Source organism: Manis pentadactyla, chromosome 17, assembly GCF_030020395.1.
Source record: "Manis pentadactyla isolate mManPen7 chromosome 17, mManPen7.hap1, whole genome shotgun sequence".
In the NCBI taxonomy this organism is placed as follows: Eukaryota; Metazoa; Chordata; class Mammalia; order Pholidota; family Manidae; genus Manis; species Manis pentadactyla.
In genome coordinates, this window is record NC_080035.1 from 22192621 (window position 1) to 22212884 (window position 20264).

The 20264-nt window shown below is 35.0% G+C and overlaps 1 protein-coding gene across 1 annotated transcript in view; it reads right to left on the minus strand.

Annotated features, from left to right (window-relative positions):
* Positions 1 to 20264, minus strand: part of DIAPH3 (diaphanous related formin 3) — a 536969-nt gene that overhangs the window by 383323 nt on the left and 133382 nt on the right. Inside the window, exon 5 of the mRNA XM_057494450.1 lies at positions 8262 to 8392. Within this exon, the coding sequence (XP_057350433.1) occupies positions 8262 to 8392 (131 nt within the window). The remainder of the gene's footprint in view (positions 1 to 8261; positions 8393 to 20264) is intronic.

A 20264-nucleotide genomic window follows, 5' to 3' on the forward strand; every position in this document is an offset into this window, starting at 1 on the left:
CCTTTATGTATAGTTACATATATAATTTTATGTACATATACGTCAGGGAATACCAAAACAGACATCATATTTTAAATTTCTTATTTAACTCACTTAGCAGTACTCTCACACACACACAGTAACAAAACCAAAAACTTAATCTAAGGACTAAACTATATAGATTCTTTGTATGTAGGATACTAAGTGACTAGATGCTTTAATGCTTGCAGTTCACTAATATTCCCACTTAAAATGTTTACCTTTGCCATAGAAACTAAAGTATTCAGTAATTAACATCATACTGGTGTTCTTACATATTTGAATAAATATGGTTTACATTCTCCAAAAACAGACAATTACTGAAAAGAAGGTAAGTTTCTTGTATTTTCATCCATGAGAAATTCTGTAAGTGCAATGGTGGTACTTTCCCCAAATTGTTACGGTATAACCTATCTTTTGTTACTGTCTTTTAGATGGTAATCTAATCTTCTCAAATAATTAGACTTCAGTCACATGTTTTTCCTTTTATGCCTGAACATCAAACTACTCTACTTTTAAAATGAAGATCTGAGACCCTCTGCTATATTATTAGTGACTTTACATTTGAATAGGATTTTTAAAATTAATCTTGACTAGTCAAACAGCAATTTATATTTTATTTTAGTAGACTGGGAGACACACATTTTTTGAAAGACTGGGAGCACTTTACAATTCTAGGATCTTTCAGGTCAAGTATAAATTGAGCTACGCAGCTCTTATTCACCATGTACAGAAAATATGTATTTCTCTGTTAAAAGCAATTACTGTATTTTCAATGTACTCTACTTTTATTGTTAACCTTGCATTCAAAGTCAAAGCTTTTAAGATACAGGTAAAGTTACTTTTGAAACCAAATAACTATAACACTTTAATACATCTATAAGCCAAAACCAAGATATAGTATAAATGACCATACACAAAAGAGAAAGCCTCCTGCCCATGGAGAACACTGCCTTCTAGAGGGTCTCTCAGAGAAATGACACCAGCTTTGGAAGGACTGAAAGCATTTGAAGGTATTGGCTTGCCCTTTAAAAATAACAAGTTCGTACTCACTTGAAAACATTAATAGTTATTTTCTTCCAGGGCATTTTTTTCATTAATATTTCATTTATCCAAAACACTTTGGAAAGGAGAGCAAAATGACCTAAAATTAGAAGGCACTTTCAACAAGTATTTCTTTAATAAGCAGTATTAATGTCATAAAAGTTATGGATCCTGAATGATAATTTAGACATAAATAATACAAGCCTATCCTAAGATACATGGCAGTGTCTAAATAAAGAAGTTCAGAAGAACATTAACCCATACTTTTTGAATTCTTACCGGAAAAAATCTGGAAAAAATGCTTTCAAGAGGTAAAAATAATACATCTCTGTGAGGGAAATTCTGCTTAAAAAGCATACATCCCACTACCAGTTTTCCTCTACCAAAGGGGATAGGTTCTATGACTTCTGTGATGTCATATTGCTGATTGTCTCATAATGGCTACAGGCAGCCACACAGAAGGCTGCCCTGGAGCACAGCTCTAGCCCTGCCTGTCAGACTCTCCTCTCCTCTCCTCTCTTCCTTAATAGCTGGTAGGAAGCCCATTCCCTTCACCTTATCCTTCCAAAACAGCACTCCCTGCTGAAGGTCAATTAGATCTCTTTTCTTAGGACTTTATTGATATGAATGTCCACTCATTGTTGGAGGTTTTTAAAAATCTTTAATGTTTCAACTTGCCTTATATGTTCTTATATCCTGCACTTAACGTCAAGACTATAGGAATCAGTGTAGTACTTATTTCAAAGGAGCAACCAGCTACAGGAAGTGAAGGTGTACAAGCAGCCCTGCCTAACAGAACTGTTTACAGTGACAGAAATGACCAACACGTGCTGTTCAGTATGGTAGCCACCAGCCACGTGTGCCTTCTGAGCACTTGAAATGTTGCTTTCTTCTCCCATCTAATTTTAACTTAAGAAGCCCCAAGTGCCTACTGGCTACCATACTGAACATCACAGGAAGGAAAACAGAGCCACCTGCATTACTTGCCTCTATGGTACCATGATTGAAGAAAAAATGGAAAGAAAGGAAAAGAAGAGATAGAAGAAATATAAGAATGTACATCAGCTAGGAAAACCTTTACTCCTCTTGCCATTTCAGAAATATCACTGTTAATATCACCCTAAATCTGTACATATCATTAATTCTCCACCTTTTTTCTAAGGCTAATTTAAAAAAAAATTGTACCTCATGTCTTAATTTAAAATCACAAAACATGTCATGGGAATCAAAGTAAACTGGAGCTTATTATTAGTAAGGGTATCCAGTACCCTCCTCCTCTCACTTCTCCAAAGGCAGAAGCCTTCTACTATATTCCCCAAAGAGGAACACTGGGGATTACTTCTGGTCACTCCCTCTACCGCATTATTTGACCAACGGGCAAGAAGGGCTGATTTACCAAATTGGCAAAAGTGAGGAAAGGACACCGAGAGCAGGCGGGAGTCTGCCTATAGTCTGTTCCTTCTGCCTGTGACAGCACAGTGAGCTCAGTTTACTGGGAACGAGTTTACCTCGCTGTCCGAAGTCCCAGGTATGCTCCTTAATCTAGGTTTTCCAGCATTATAGCTCATTTTGTTCTTACCTGACTTCTGTATCTACTTTACATATTCAGAACTCAAAGGCAAAAGGGCATGTATCAGTACCACCATAAAAAACAGTATTTTGCATGTGTATGTGTGAAAAAATAAATAAAACAGCAATTCAATTAGAAAAAATGGGATAAATGGAAAAGGATCTCCTTTTTTTGTGTGTGGGATCTAAGGATGAGTCTTAAAAGAGAGAAAGACCATCTTTGGGAGGCCAAGCAAAAGATACCATACCTAAAAACTATTGAAGTAAATATAGCTGTGAGAGAGTGACCACTGAGCTTGACTAAGTTGACAGACATCTTCAAATAGAGGTACTTTCATGAAATTCAGAGCAGGATTTTTGCATTCTTAGAAAATTTGAATGAAACCTTTATACTCTTAGGAAATTTTTCACCTGATTCAAGTTCTGCAGCATATTATAAGAATACATTTCTATCTCCCAGTGTTAAGAAAAAGAGCCTAAATGTCTGATGAAACTAAAACCGGAAGAAATGAGAACTTAACATTTACTGACCTATTATGCTTCCCGCTAAATAATGTGCCAGTTTGGCCCTTTTCCTCACACTGCCCATCTGCTGCTCTGTTCCTGTCTCAAAAGGGCTGACTCTGCAGGTAGGCTGCAGTTCCCAGACTTCATAATCAACTGCTCCCACCAGGTTTGACCAGTGAGAAGATGGGAAGAAAGAAACACAAAAGCAATTCTTTCCCACTCTCCCTTGGCAGTTTCTCCAGCAACAGTCGCATCTGCCCCTGGATCCAATCTCTACCATTCAATACCAGCCTGGGAGCCTCCAGAACATGCCTTCTCCTTTCTCTCTCTTCAGCATGGGTGTGCAGCCACTTCAGGCTCTTGCTAATCTCAAATGCTTCACTGTCCCTTATTTCGTTTCTCTGTCTTTCCATCACCTAATTACCCAATTTTTGATAACTTCTTTTTTGAGAAACTTGTAGATTGCTCTAAAGTTTCTGTCTTCCTGTTAGGACCTTGAAAACATAGACAATATGCACAAGGTGAGTGTACAGTCAAAAACCACTCCTTAAACCAGCAATTTTAAGGGCGGTTCTGGATTATTAGTATCCTTACACTCCCAGTAAGTAGAAAAACACTGATTCATTGTGACAGAATATATCTTTCAAAATAAATCTCAAAGACAGGTTTCAAGGAACAAAAGGTTATACTCTAAAATTACAAGACATGTAAAAAAACAAGATATGAATAAAGGTGAAAAGAATCAAATATCACCAGGATTAAGCCAGAGAAACCTTCGTTTGTTAGAATTATAGACATGGATCATCAAGTAAGAATATTTAATATGCTTAAAAAGATAAAACAGGATTAAAAAATAAGGAGCAAAAAATTATTAAGAATAAGGAGTTTTAAAACAGAGTCAAAGAGAAATTATAGGGATGAAATTATAATAATGGAAATTTAAAACACAATATATAATTTAGACATCAGTGAAGAAACAATTAGGAAACTAGAAGGTCCAGAAGTATTTGCAGAATATAGTAGAAAGAGACAAATAGAGGGAAACTATGAAGATGTTAGGAAATAATGGCATATGGAATAAGAAGTTACTAACATATTTCAATTAGGAAAAGTTAATATTGAAACAGATAATGGCTCAAATTTTGACTTATGAAAGACACCAATCATATTCAGAAAGCACCACACACACACACACACACATCCTTAGCAAGATAAATCTTTTTAAAAATCTACTTAGACACATAATACTACGAAACACCAAAGACAAAACATCATAAAGTCACACAGAGAAAAAAGGCAGGGCATCTGGTAAATAACAAGTTTTAGATAAAGAGCCAATCTGTCAACAACAGCAATGAAAGACAGAAGAGCAAATATCTAAAATGTATTAAGATATCTAAATTCCATACCCTAGGAAACCTATTCTTCAAAACAAAGGCAAGTAAAGTCACATCCAGACAAATAAGTGTTTTACCAGAGGGAACTGATAAACTCTCAGAGGGAAGTCAATGATATACATGAAGCAAAGTAAAATAATCAGAGAAAAAATGTGTAAGAAAAGCAATGATGAATCTATTGTGTTTAAACATAATTACATATATATGTATTTGAAGTAAAACTCAAAAGCAATTAATTTATAATATCATGAAGAAAAGGGATACAATTAAAATATTATAAATCAAGAGATGGTGAAGGGAGTGAAGTATTCTTAGGTTCAAAATAAGAGATACTGCTTTTTTTTTCATCGCATTCTAAATACGTTTGCTAAGTTTCCTCCTTAAGTGCGTGGATGTTACATTTCTGTCAAAAGATCAGAAGAAGAGTATGTCTTCCAAAATATGTCTCCCAAATAAGGAAAAAATGAAATGAGAAATTGAAAATCTATCCAAAAGAATTTCAGGAAAAGGGAGAGGAAGGAAGAACACAGAAAAGGAAGAAGGAGCAGAAGTGGGTACTGGGGGAATGAACATGCAAAGGCAGAAACTGGAAATTCAAAAAGAAATGTCAGATATAAATCCAAATACATTTTTACAATTGCTTTGAAAACATAAAGCTAAAGATTATCAGATATCATGTTTTTAAAAAAACATTCACATGCTATTTACAATAGACACCCCTAAGATAGAACAAAAAATAGAGTATGAAAAATAACTGTGGTGAAATGTGACTAGATGCACACATCAACATACATAAATATAAGAAACAAAGAGAAAAACTCAAGTCTCAGAAGAATACACAGAGGTTGATACCATTTCCATGACGTTCAACAAGATAAAAAAACAAATAATGTATTAAGTATATATGATAAAACTATAATGAAAAGAAAAAAGCCCAAAATTCAAGATGGTGGCTACAAGATAGGGAAAAGGAGGTTGTAGAATTAAGAAGGGATGAATGGAAGTTTCAAAGTTATAGGCAAAATTCTATATCTTAGCCTCATTAGTAGTCAAGTGGGTCCTTGTTTTACTCAAATATAATCTTTGCCTATATCAAGATCCATTAAAAATTATAATTGATAATTTGAAGAAGTTGGTCTTTTCCCTAGTGTTTCAAACATAAAGCAACTATTACTTTTAGCTTAAAATTGTCAGCAAGAATATTGAATAATCAATAAAACTTCAAACAGAAGAACTTTGTGATCTTCAAATCAACTCCTCATAAAACAAGGCAAATAATCTGGAATTGAACATACTGGCTTTCACATAATTCACTATCTGGATAGTAAAAAGGTTGACAGTGCTCGTGACTGGTAGGCAGTTTCAAAAGTTGATGGATGGCTCTAAAAATACTGCATATCTGGGCAAGGGGAAGTTAATTTGGGGGTGAGGAAAGGGGGTTCCTACTCTTTCCCTTGATTTTTTATTTACATAAATACTGATCCCAAACCAGCAGTGGAGAACCATCATTCATCAGTTCATTTGCTTCTTTTCCAATTCTATTCAGTCATTAAAGAATTTTAACTGATTTACTCATTAACCCTATAATTTTTGTTATATCTCAAAAATGTGTAAAAATCATAATTCCTTTTCTCTTGAAATTGAGTCACACACTGTACATAAAAAAATATGAAAACCTGACTTTAGCAACAGACACATCATAACTAACAGCAAAGTCCAAAGATTTGATCACAGGCCTAACTTCAATCATCCGTGTCTGGCTAAATCATTTCTGTAACTGGAGCTCTGAACACAGAAATATTCTTGAATATATTCTCAGTTCTCTATGTAGAGTGGCATAATTTCAGAAAAATTCTTCCAATAAGATTTTCTATTCTTTTCAATTAAAAAGAGATTATTCTACAGGAAACATCAACAGTACTTATGGATTTCTGATAATATATTTTAGAACTGGCCATTCGTTGGGGAATGATTCCAAAAGTTTTTCATTTTTTTATTTAAATAAGGTTCAAGTCAAAGAGAGATATAGCATTATTAACGGTTTTAGGTGAAATCTAAAATAATTGTATCCATTATAATATACATGAATCCATACATAAAATCCCTTCATAGTTTTTCTATTGCTATCATAATTATCTACTCAAAATATTAAGATGAAGAAAAGGTAAGGGAAGGTCTATTCTAATTAAATTGAGAAGCAATGAACATGTCCAGTGCTCAGTGGCTGCTAGACAAGCTGAGAAATGAGTGTATCTGGTCAGCCCCAATATACCCTCTTCCTATATAGGAACAGAGCCTGGATCTGCTTTGCTGTTTACCCTAGACCCACATCTAAGACAGCATATGAAAGTCAGCAGGTGCTCAATAATTAATTTTTAAATGAATACATTAAAGAGGCAGAGTAAGCTGGACCAGAGCTCTTCATTTATGACTATACCTGTCAAATTTATAATTTCCAAATTCAACTTAGTTTCTAACAATAGCCAACGTAAGAACATAGAGGGTTAAAATTAAACCTTGTTCCAATCTTGAGTACTTCCTGTATGCTAACTAAGCACTGTGCCTGGTAAAGAGATAAATAAAACTTCTCAAGTCCCTGGTCTCATGCACACCATTAGTTTACAGGCCAAAGAGTAGGTGGAAATGGAAAAATAAAGATAAAAATGAAATGTATTAAATATTTTTTTGTTCCTCTTCATACAGCTTAAATTCCTCACTTACATGTCTCAGCAGGTAGGGTCTTTTTGTTACAAATAGTTGCACTATCAAGGACCATTTTTCATACTGTAGCCAAAGTTCAGAAAAGTTAAAAAGAAAAGTACTAATCAGAGAGAATATCGAAATGATTCTATTACATATCGTTAACTACCAGTTTGTCATTTTAGCCCTAAAACTACACACACACTCTCTCTTTCTTTATCTCTCTCTCTCTCTCTCTCTCCCTCTCTCTCTCTCTCTCTCTCTCACATGAAGAAATAAGCATTCATATATTATACAATGAGAAGTCAAAACTGATCTTAGACCCTTGCAGTTCTGAGATTTTCTTTTTTATGACTGCTCAGACACTTCATAACTTCTGCTAGAAAATTTTCAAGAATAAAAACTGAGCTATAAAGCTTAAGAACTGTTTTCTAGAGACATGTATGGTAATGCTGCCAGACAGGACACCCAGTTAAATTCAGACTGCAGATAAACAACAAAAGTTTTTAGTGTAACTACGTCTGAAATTTAGATTTTACTAGATGTCCTGTGTTTGTAGTTGTTCGATCTGGTAACACTAACCTATAGGCTCCTATAAAGATACATTTCCAATAAAGGATAAGTTAATTAATAGTATTTCTTTCTGTGTCAAACAGAAATCAGCCAGCACATATGCAACCAAACCTCAGAGTGAAATTCAGCCATGTTAAATTGATAGTGTCTGATCATGATTGTTCTCTTTTAAAAAGTCCTTGAGATTTTTAAAATTCTAAGAAAAAAGATAAGAATGAGTTTTAAGTCCACAAGCTATGTATCATGCAGTAATAAATGCAAAAAGTACTACTGACACTGTATTTCTTCATGTATATAAATATTATGTATTCAATTTTTACCTTGAGAAGTTGTTGAAGTTTACCAGCTATTTATTACAGGTGCCACGAAGAAAGTATTAAATAAAAATGACAGACTAATGACATCTGTTTAATTTAGTAACATGCCCTGATGATGCCCAGATAGATGAATTACCTCACAGGATTGCTAGTCAGAGATACACGAAGGGACTCCAGGCATGTGACAAGTCTCTCATCTGCAGACCCCATTTTCAGTTCATAGATGAATTCCTGAGGTGAGATCTGTCGGTTACTCTTAAGATTTCCCTGTAAGTTAAGTTAAAGAAGAATTATTTCAATTCATGCTGTGTGAAGATCATTAAAATAAAAACAATTAAGTTCATCTCAACTTTCATATTAACAGCTGCAAACAACTACCCTGAGCAGTATACTTTAAGGAGAGTATTGTTTTTTTCCTGACTTCCAGCCATAAATCTATAAATTCATAATCTATGATATCCACAAAAGATAGTAGCATCAATAGGTTTACCAATTAAAATGACTTTTTCAAATCCAAAATACCATGCAAAATGACAAAGTATAAATCACAGGAAATATCTTAAAATATAGTAACAGTTTTAATGACCAAATAAAAAGTCAGAACTCAATACAAAAGCAACCTTATTAAAGTAATACACCAAGCACCACAGAAAAGACTGTAAGTCATTAACTCATAACAGCACCTAGTCTTAGGCACTGTAGACACATTGTCAAAACCTAAATCTGGAAGGATAAATGCAAGGAAATAATACTTTTCAGTGCCATCTAATGCCTATAACACAGTACCAAGGGACCCAAAGGACAAACACATCACTTGTTGGAGCAGATGAGAGAAGCCTGAATAACAGGGAGAAGGGAAGTAAGAATTAGGGAGACAAAGAATTAGGAATACCTTCCAGACTAAAATACTGTGCACCCAAAAAGAAAACCCAAATCACTTGTGCACCCAACAAAGAAAAGAAAGCACATACACCTGAAGACAGAGGTCAGATCATGGAGTGATAGAGCACCACCATACACTTAGCACTTCCAGTTTTATAAAGATCACTGTTGCAGCAGTATGAAATTAGAAGGGTTAGAGTTCATTAAGTGCCAGGCCCTGTTCTAAATACCAAAAATAGAGCAGTGAAAAAGAGATAAAAATCCCTACATGCATGAAGCTGCATTCTCCAAGGGAGAGAATGAAGAGAAAAAGACAACAAATGAGCTCATCAGTGAAAATAATGGCATTGCAGATAATAATGAATAGAGAAAAATAAAAGCAGGCATTAGGAATAAAAAGCATAGGAGGTAGGGTACAATTTCAAACAGGGTGATCAAAGTGTCACAGAGAAGAATTTGAAGACCTCAAATTTCAGTATTAGAATAAAGGACTGAAAGAAGTCAGAGAAGTAACCGTGCAGATATCTGGAGGACAGTGGTGATGGGGAGACTATAGACCTTACAGGCCTCCAAAAGAATTTTGACTTTTACTCTGAGATCAGAAGCATCAGAAGCAGAGACCTGTTGAGAAGGCACATATATAGTCCAGATGGGAAATGATGAGGATATCAAACTAACAATAAAGCCTAAAATTAGTATTTAAATTACAGATTTAATTACACATCCAAGAGGAAGGAAAGGAATTGTATATGTTCAAAAGCAGATAGTTAGCATGACAGGAAATCAGATGTATTTCTTTTCATTTCTTTTGATTTGTATTATTTTGCTATAACATTGGCCAAGGAAATATGCCAAATAATGCACAACAAATGAGCAGTGGGAAGACAGATGACTTTGATCAATAGCAAAGTGATAATTTACTAAAGAAAAATTCACTGGCAAAAATCTCAAGAGAATGAAATGATAAAATAAAGTTGAAAGGGGGGAAAAAATGTTAAGAGCAGTGAAGATGAACCAAACTACTGCTTGTCCAACACATAAAATCTGGAAAGCATAGAAAAGTGACAGGGAAAAAAAGCCTCAAAATGACTATTAATTTAATATTTCTACTTAAAGTGTTTTTTCATACATGAATATGCAAATATTGATATATTCATAAACAGTTTACTTTCAAAAATATTTTATGATACATACTGTTTTATAGGCTACTTCTGTCACTGAGTATTATTTCATATCCCAATATCAATACTTCAGCTTAAAGACAATTATTTTTTTCTTGCCTACAGACTAGTAACAGATCACTACTTACCTTATTTAGATCTTCCTCATGGGCATGTAGGTTGCTTACAATTTCTTATCATAAATTTTTCAAGTGTCCTGTGCATGCTGTCAGGCTAATATTTTTATCTGAATATGCAATAATGGAGGTAAGCTAGATGATCTTTTGTCATCCCTTGTGAAGTTATATTTGAAATAATTATGATTTTGATAGGATCAAAATAAACCAAAACTTAATAGATCAATTGTTCCCTTCAACAATGTATGGGTAAGCCCTATATAGTACAGAGTTTTAAAATATAAGAGTAATAAGCAATAAGTGCATTTGGTTAAAAATAGAAATGATATTAAAAAATTTAAAAAGTAAAAGGAACAGCCACCTGCCCCACCTCTTAGCCCTATCTCCCAAAGGTAAACAGTTTTAGTTCTCTTAACTATTTCTTCTGATAGCTACTTAGTATGCCTAAATAATGTGCTTATTGTGATCTTTTTAAACTTGTAAGTTTTCAATTTTACCTTCGAGTTGTGTTACAAAAGATAAGTATTTAATTATCTTAAAACACTGGAACCTCTACTTTCCCACCCTCTGACTCTAGTTATAGGTAAACTCAGCTGAACCAAAAGATGCCACTCCATGAAATGGGAGCTAATTGAATCCATAATCTATGAGGTCCTTACAGGAAAGTTCCTACAGCGATGAATTCAAGCATCCAAAAATGTTAAAAATGCTTTAGGTTCTTTCATGATACAGAATAGGACATTATATGGCACCCTTCATAAAGTCTTCGAGCTATTATAATTTCCATATTGATACCCCTGAGAGTGGAAACATGAGAAGCAATGTCAGCTCCTACCATTCCTCTTCAGTATTGTATTGGAGGACCTAGCTACTGAAGTAAGGCAATAATAACAACAACAATAGATATTAGAAAGGAAGAAGTAAAACTGTGTCTGTTTGCAAATGAAATGATTATCCACATGAGTTAAGCAAGGTTACATAATATAAGTTAAACATATAAAAAAATAATGCATTCTAAATATTACCAACAATAAGAAAATGAAATTTTAAAATATAGCATTTTAAATAGCATCAGAAAACAACACAAAATTAGGAAAGTTTTAAACAAAAGAATGCAAGTACCTATATATTGAAAACTCCAAAACAGTGTGAGCAGAAATTAAGGACAACCTAAATAAATGAAGATGGTATAACATGTTCATGGAATAGAGGACTCAATATTATTAAGAAATCCACTTTCTGAAAAATAATCTCTATATTCAATATAATCACCATCAAAATCCCAGCAAGCTTTTGTGCTGAAATATAGAAGCAGATTCTAAAATTTATATGGAAATGCAGGGGACCTAAAATAGAACAATTTTGAACAAGCATAAAATTGGGGAACTTGCTCCACATGACTTCAAGATTTACTATAGAGCTACAATAATAAATCTGGAATGGTATAAGCATCAAAAGAACAGGAGAGTCCACAAATATACATGAAGTTATGTGGTCAATGAATTTCAACAAAGGTGTCAATATTATTCAAAGGGGTAAGAAGAACCTCCTCAACAAATGATGTTGGAACAACTGGACATCCTATAAGAGAAAGTGAACCTAGCTCTTAGACCTAACTGTGAAAACTAAAATTATAAAATGTCTAGAAGAAAACACAGGTAAAAACCTTCACTACTTTGGGGAAGGTAAAAATTTCTTAGGATACAAAGTCACTAACTATAAAATTATTTATAAATTGAACTTCATCAAAATTCAAACCTTCTACTTTTCAAAAGATTCCTGTTAAGATAGTTTCATTAGGAGAATGAAAAGTAAGCCATATACTAGGAGAAAATATTTGCAATACATGTCAAGAGCTGTGCGGTCTCTAAGACTATACCCTACATAACAAGCTAAGTTACCTGTTACTGTTCCATGGATGCTGACAGAAAACATAAGACTCCTGAGTTGGAGACAAATGACTTTATTATGCCTATGTTGATTCCCCAGTCCACCAAGTACCACAAGGGGCAATGCAGGATCCCTTAATGGGTGAAGGATGCCTGCACATGTAGTGGATTGCATTACAGAAGAACCCTGAGCTGTGGGGGCTCACCATTTTATGTGAGCAATAACAAGCCTGCTCATTGTCTACAGGGAAACATACCTTCATCTCGCAAGGCTGTTCACTGCAAACACATGCTGAGAAACGGCCTGGATAAAGAGCAGCCAGGCCTTGCATTTTTGGTATAACCAGTCAGGGCCCATGGCAGTCTGCCTCTACAAATGATAAATGTATCTCATAAAAAATCTGTATTCAGAATATTGACAAACTTCTACAACTCAGTAAATAGCCCAGTAAAAAATTGAACAAAGAACTTCACAAAAGATGACACATGAATGGCCAATAATCACATAAAATGATGTCCAATGTAATTTGTCATCAGAAAAATGCAAATTAAAAATACAAATGAGTTCACACTACCCATACTCTAAAATGGTGAGCATGTGGAGCACCTGTAACTCTTCTACACTATTGGTAAAATGTGAAATGGTATTGGCACTGTGGAAAAGAGTTGGCAGTTTATTTTAAAGTTAAATATACACTGAATATAGGACTGAGCAATTACAGAGCTAGGTATTGAGCAAAAGGAACAACAAACAAAAAAACATATATCCATACAATGTTCAGAAAAGCCTTATCCATAACAGCCAAAGACTGGAAATAATCCAAGTATTCATCAAGTTGTAGTATATCTACACAATGGAATATCATACAACAATTTTAAAAAACTCACTTTTGATAATGCGACAAGATAGATGAATCTAAATAACTATGCTGAGTTAAGGAAGTGACAGAAAAAAGTGCACAGTGTATAGTACCATTTATATAAAAGCCCAAAACCAAGTTGATCGTATTGTCCAGGGCCATTCTAGTTCAAGGAACAAAAGCAGAACTATTAAGAGATTTTGGGGTGTTTGGATGGAAGATAGGAGTAAAGATGGACAACATTTTAAATGGAGTAGCAAGTAGATTTCACCAATCAACATTGGGAAAGACAGAATAATCTCACTGCCTAAAAATAATGCTTTATTTCAGCCATATTAAGTTTTCTGTATGGGCAATTTAATATCTAAAGGCCTCTTCATTTTCACTTGAGATTCGTGCCTCTAACACCCTCCCCTCTTACCCAAACCGTCACCATCACCACTCCTTCCTGCACAGGTACTCCTAGAAATGAGCTAGGTCTGGGCTGAGACTAACTTCCTGTGACAGGCCTTTTATGAGCCATACAAACCAAGGCTCCCATCTAAGAATACCTTTTCTTGACCCTCACCACTCTGTATTAAATAATTTTCATTAGCATCATTTAAAGGATATTTTGAACACCTACTGCGCACCAGTCATTGTTTACATGATGTGGATATAGGGGTGAAATACTTACCAAAGATGACTCCTAGGTTTGGGGCTTAAGTCAAAATGTGGTGCTATCTACCTAAATGGGGGAGGTCAAAGAAAGAGAATGAGTGATCGGGGAAGTAGCTATTTAAGAGTTGCACATCTAAGAAAATGACATTTTTCTAAGTAACATTTGAGCAGAGCCCAGAATGAAGAAGAGGAGGAGACATGGGAAATCTGGGAGAAGGGTTTTGAAGGTAAACTGAAGAGCAAGTACAAAGCCCTAAGGCAGGAATGAACTTGACATAGTCCGAAGACAACAAGACTCATCCAGATCCTGGTACGCATAACACAGAGAAGACAAAATCGGCAGATGCCTCATTCTGGAGGCAGGTGATTGACACACTACAGGCTGAGTGCCAACTGTTTGTGTAAACTCTTGATTTAAGAATGGTTTTGCATTCTTATTGGGATAACGAAGAAGAGGAGGTAGAGGAATCAGCAGCAGCAACTGAAACCCAGTGTGACTCACAAAGCCTGAAACAAACATCATCTGGCCATTCAGTGAGAACTTTGCTGGCCCCTGATAGGGTCTTACAACCATGGTAAGAACTTTAGGTTTTCTTCTGAGTGGATGGAAAACTGTTGGAGGATACTGAGCACAGAAATTTTAAGATACAATGAAGTCAAATATGTTTAAAAGATTATTCTAACTACTAAATGGCAACAGACTACAAGTGACAAGACATGGAACAAAGATACCAACTTGAAGGGTACTACACTGTTAGTAAAGCATTGACAGTAGCCCAGTATAAAACACCAGTGACGGAAGCCAAGAGATTTGCTCAACATGAAGGTAGATCAGACATGACTTGCCAACAGTTTGGATGTGAGGTGTGAAAGAAGTAAAACTCAAAGGTTATGCCACAGCCTTTGGTCTCAACCACAAAGGTCATGGTGACACCATCTATTGATCACTGTGACCCTGCCAACAGCAGATTGGGTAGGGGATTGGGGAATAAACCTAATCAGAAGTTCAAAGGGGAAAGCGAGATGAAGAACAGACAACTCTTTTGAGATTTTCTACAAAGGGGAGCAGAGAACTGGAGTAGTAACTAGCGGGGAACCTGTAGTGTGATTTGGGGTGGGGGGGACCATACCATGTTTGCATGCTAATGGGAATGATCAAGCAAAGGGTAAGAAACTGATAATACAAAGAGTAGATATAGAAAACCAACCAAAAAATGAACAAAAAAAAACCTTAAGTTCATGACAGAGGATGTAACCTACTATACAAGAGGAAGAACTGATCTTATATAGTCACAGGGAAAGTATTACTGTAAGAAGAGCAAAAGCAGAGTTGGAGGGAACAGATTCACGTAGATTTTTAGATTTGGAGATTAGGAAGATAATTGTGAGATTCATTTTCATCACAATTTCCTCCTTTTGACATTACTTTCAAAACACAGGTACAAAAGAAAGGAAATGGAGGAGAGAAATATTATGTTACATGAATAACTGAGTTATGGCAGTTCTATTTTGATACCAACAATCTCAGGGATAGAGGCAGCAATATAATCAGCTAAAAGGAGGGTGCAGAAGTGGAGATATGGAAAGAAAAGCTACGAAATCATTTTCAGAAGAAGTACAACAACAACAACAAAGGCCATGTAGTAGGACATCTGTTAAGCACTGGCTCCTCAACTGGGGTCACTTAGAAAACACTGCTTAGTGTGACTTTGCACTTCCTTCCAGATGCATGCCTCGCTGAGGTAGGAATGCAGAGGAGGTGGGAAGTTTAGAGGGCAGAGTTCACAAGGATAAAGAGGTAAACGAATTGATGGTTTATGCAAGACAACAAAGGACTATGTCCAAGTTAGGTAAAGACAGAAGTAAAGCATGGCAAGGGTTAGGGGGTGATAGATATAAAAAAAAACAGTAGAATCAATGGATTAGCAGTTCCAAAAGGGTTACAGAATGCTATAAGTTAGAACATTAAGTAATTAAGTAGAAATGATAGATATTGCTCATGAAAGGAAGTTTGTAAACCTTATTTAGAAGTGAATTTTACTATCCAAGGCAATGGGTGGTTGATATTGGATGGAACAAATAAGATTGCTGGGAGTGAGAAAGTCAAGGAAATGAGAGAATGGAATACTGGATGGATCAGCGATGTGAATGACAGCTGAAGTCTGTTAGGGTAATGACAGTGGTGGCTGTAGGAAGAAAAGCGATGAGCTAGGTAGCCTAATCTGCTAAGAAAAAGAGGGAGTCTGTCGGTCTACAACAGCACCTCTTTGGGTGACACCACCTTCTCCATCAGAAGGCATCTGCTAAGGTAGTGTCTGCATCTGCCTAACCCATCACCAGACCGCCAGGTCCTTGTAGCACACCTGGCTTGATGAATGAATGAGGTTATAATAAAATAAAATGGAAGATATACATAGACTAAGGATTAAAACAAGAAAGGAGAGGATGTTTCACACACACACACATGAAATTTCTGCCAGAAGGAAAGCTTACTCAAAAAGGAAAATTAAAGAAATAGGAAATAGACCAGATAATTGGGAGATTCGTTTTCAGCCCAATTTGCCCCCTCTTATTACATTACTATCAAAATACAGGTACAAAAGAAAGGAAATGGAGGGGAGAAATATTATGTTACATGAATAATCAGAAATGTTCCTTTTAAGCACAGCCCTTCTTGGTGTTTCTTTCATTTTACATATCAAAGGAAGTGGGAAGTCGGGGAGAGAGGAAAAGGACACTCACGTCTGCGTATCTCTAAGTCCATTAGCTATGAAGATGAAAATACTTAGAAGGCTTTATCCCCTGTGGTATCAAAACACATTAGCGAGATAAGGATGTCTGCCTGACATCACAAAAATTAGAAGGATATTTAGCCAACATAATTTTTAAATCTTCTTTAATCCCTTAGTAAATTTATTCTAAAATATCAAATACAGGTAGAAAGAAAGGCACATACATTACTCTTGTCAGATTCCTTATTAAATTCATCTAAGGCATAAAAAGTAATACACCCTTTCACTACTTATTTCCCTTACCATTTCTATTTCTCTAAAACCAGACATCTTTTTCCTTGCTATGTGGCTATTAAAGGTAACAATAGTCAGTTTTTATTGCATTTCATCTCAGTTCAGGTATAAGAACTATTCGCTGTAAATTTCTTCACCATTCTCTCTCATTTAACTGTTTGCAGAATAATTTGGGAAACATTTCTATGACAAATTAAAAATACATTGTATTTCCAAGTACCAGTAGAAAATGTTGAAGAACTGACTTTCCTTTTTCAAATAATTAAATGATTTCTATGCAAACAAAGGAGAATCCACCATTTAATGATGACGTGACTTTAAAAATAATAAAAGTAAAAAAACAAATCTGTAAAGTCAGCAGGCTGTGCAGCAAGATGACACAGCATAATGCCTGAGCAGATGAAGACAATGACTTTTTATTCCCTGGTGGGGTGTCTAACTCATAGTAGTCACTTCAAGCAAAAGTTTGCCTACATTATCTGAGACATCACAGAAGTCCTGAGTTACATTATGAAGCACGACTCCAACCGTTGTAAACTATTACTCAGCTCAGTAAATCATACCTTATTCCTCCTGGAAGGTAGCCTATACCCAAATACACCATGCAACACACTCAAATGCAGGTAAATAGTTTAGTCTTACAATTATACCTAAACCCATAAAGAAAAATTAGTATTTTTTAACATGAAGACCCAAAATACATCTCTAGACAGTAAAAACTTAGAACATTGAGAAACTGTAAGAATAGACTCAAACAATATATGATTTTTTTTTTTTTGGTATGGGTTAGTTACTACACTCAAGACTCTTCTCCATGACATTCACTTTGTAATTTTTAGAAGATACTCTTCAGAAAACAGAAAAATTCTATTAACACAAAGCCACAGTAGTCAAAAAGCCTAAGTTTTCATCATGGTGAGTATGTGTGCTCTTGCATGGGTTTATGTGTGTGGGTTTTTATTTATGTCAGTAACCATAAATTAACTGCCTTAGTTTCTCTTTAGTGTTGTAATTTCTGAATTCCCGGTATCAATTCAGGTGATGACACTTAGAAAGCTGAATAAGGTAGTACCAAATGTGGAGACTACTTAAAGAAATAGTTTACATTGATAATGACAGTATTTTAAGAAAATAGCAGAGTCAGCACCCTACAAAACAAGGGTAAGCACACTTGCTGCCAAGGGGGTAATTATAGTCTAAATAACTATCATGTATATTGCTATTAAAATGCACTGAAACAATTTCTTTGCATTTTTCAAATTATTTTTAGCATCTCTAATCTCACTGATCAACAAAACACTAAACTGTCATTGCAGTATGAATTACTTGTTTTTGGAACATTTACAATCCAACAGATCTCCAGTGCCAGTAAAATCTGTCAGAGATGGTATTATGCAAACTCATAGGAGAAACTATGAGCAATAAAATGTACTGCAAAAAGGTGCATTCACCGACAAAATAAGGTTTAGCAAAGAATTCTTTTAGAGTTACTTATTTTTTCCCATAAACATTTAATGAGCACCATTATGTACCAAGAACTCTGCCTGTAAGTTTGGAGGCTGCTTTTAGTGAATATTAAAAATAGCATATGTTAAAAGTTTAAAATTACCAACTACATTTTATAAAGAAATATGCCAAATAAGAAAATCTGCCGTTATCCCTGTCTCAGTTTCTAAATTATAAAGAAGACCAGACTGATTCAACACTAGAAATTAACTCAAAATAATAAAAGAAATTCAACACACTACTTATCTCTTACTATCCATCAATACCTAATTGTCATCAACTTCCCTTCTATTCATGTGAAAGCTTCCCTGAATTGGCTCACTGCCTTCAATAAGACACTTGAATATTTAGACTATTCAATGTATTTAAGAAGTGTTGCTTCAACTGCTGGATGCAATATCCTAATATTATAAACACTTCTACCTGATAGCCATGACCAGAACTGAGGTGTTCTTTTAAGCTTTTAAGCCTTAGAAGGATATGTCGTAATAGTGAACAGTCAACTGCTTCTACACATACCCAGTGAATAGTAGTTGAATAAACTGTGGTGAGCCATGCACCATGAGCACCACACTGCATGAACTGTAACATGCAGTTATAAAAATGAATGAGGCTGTCTCTGTGAACCAGTATGGCGTGATTTTCAAAATAGGATCTATTATGAAATGGAAAAATTACAAATGAATATCTATAGAATACTACTTTGAATTTATGAAAGAGAGAAATAAGAAAATGTACATACTGTTTATCTGCACAGAAAGACACAGGAAGGAATAACCAAGAAAAAACAAGATTGCATACCTCAGGGGGTGGATGGGAACATGGTGATAAGATGGAAAGTGGAGCACCTGAGAGAAAGGAGGGTTAAGTGACAGTCTTCCAAATACACCTTTTTGTATAGTTCTGCCCTTTAGAACTATGTTGATAGTTCACACACTAACAAATAAAAAATTAAATCAGGAAGTATGGGGGACGGGGGAGAAATCCCAAAATGAAGTGAATCCAAATCAAATGAACTTAATGGCATTTCAAATGGATGTCAGAAAAATTAGCTGAAATATTAAAATTAAATGTTTCAGTATCAGCTTGTGTTTTGTTTTGTTTTGGAAGGGAGAGGTATTGATAGATATAGATAGTTAAAGATAAATAGAGATGAGATACACATCATATACCAGGTTTTCTATATATGCATATACATATTTTTATATACATGCATACATGGAATGTCCAAGTATGTATGCATGTGTATACATGTTATATACATGTGCATATATATATATATGTGTGTGTGTGTGTGTGTGTGTGTGTGTGTCTATACACACACATATACATATTTATGTCCTACCTGTCTGAAAAGGCCTAAAAGTAAAGACAACCCATTACAAAATTTAGCACCCAGATACTGATTTCTAAATAGCATTCTCCAGTAAAAGGAACCCTTCTTTGAAGAAAAGACTGATGCCAGGGCAGGGTCTAGAACAGTACAGGGTGATCTGGAAGATTTAATCAAGATAGTAAGGAAGTACTCAAAGAATAATGGGGAAATGCCAAAGGACAAAGGAATCAGCTTAAAGGGGTTTTCTACTGGTCAAAGATCTTGGGCAGGGAGTGGTGGGTACAGCCTGCTTAAAGAATAAGGCTTTCTTTGGGGTTGATGAAAATATTCTGGAACTAGATGGTAGAGATGCACAACATTGTGAAGATACTAAATGCCAATTGAACACTTTAAACTGATTAAGATGAATTGCATATTACATGAATTCTATCACAAAAAAAAAATCTGAAACACTCATAAAACAGAATTTGTAGTATTAGAAGCCAGGAAAGGAGTTATCTGGAAGAGGAAGAAGTATAGCGACTAGGATATTAGAGACTGCTAGCATCATCCTATTTCTCCATCTGGGTAAAGATTATGTGGGTCTTTATTCTGTGATAGTTTGCCCACCTGCATATTAAAGATTTGTAGGCTTTACTATGTAATTTCAGTTTAAAAGTATTAAAAAAACATTTTTTAATTCA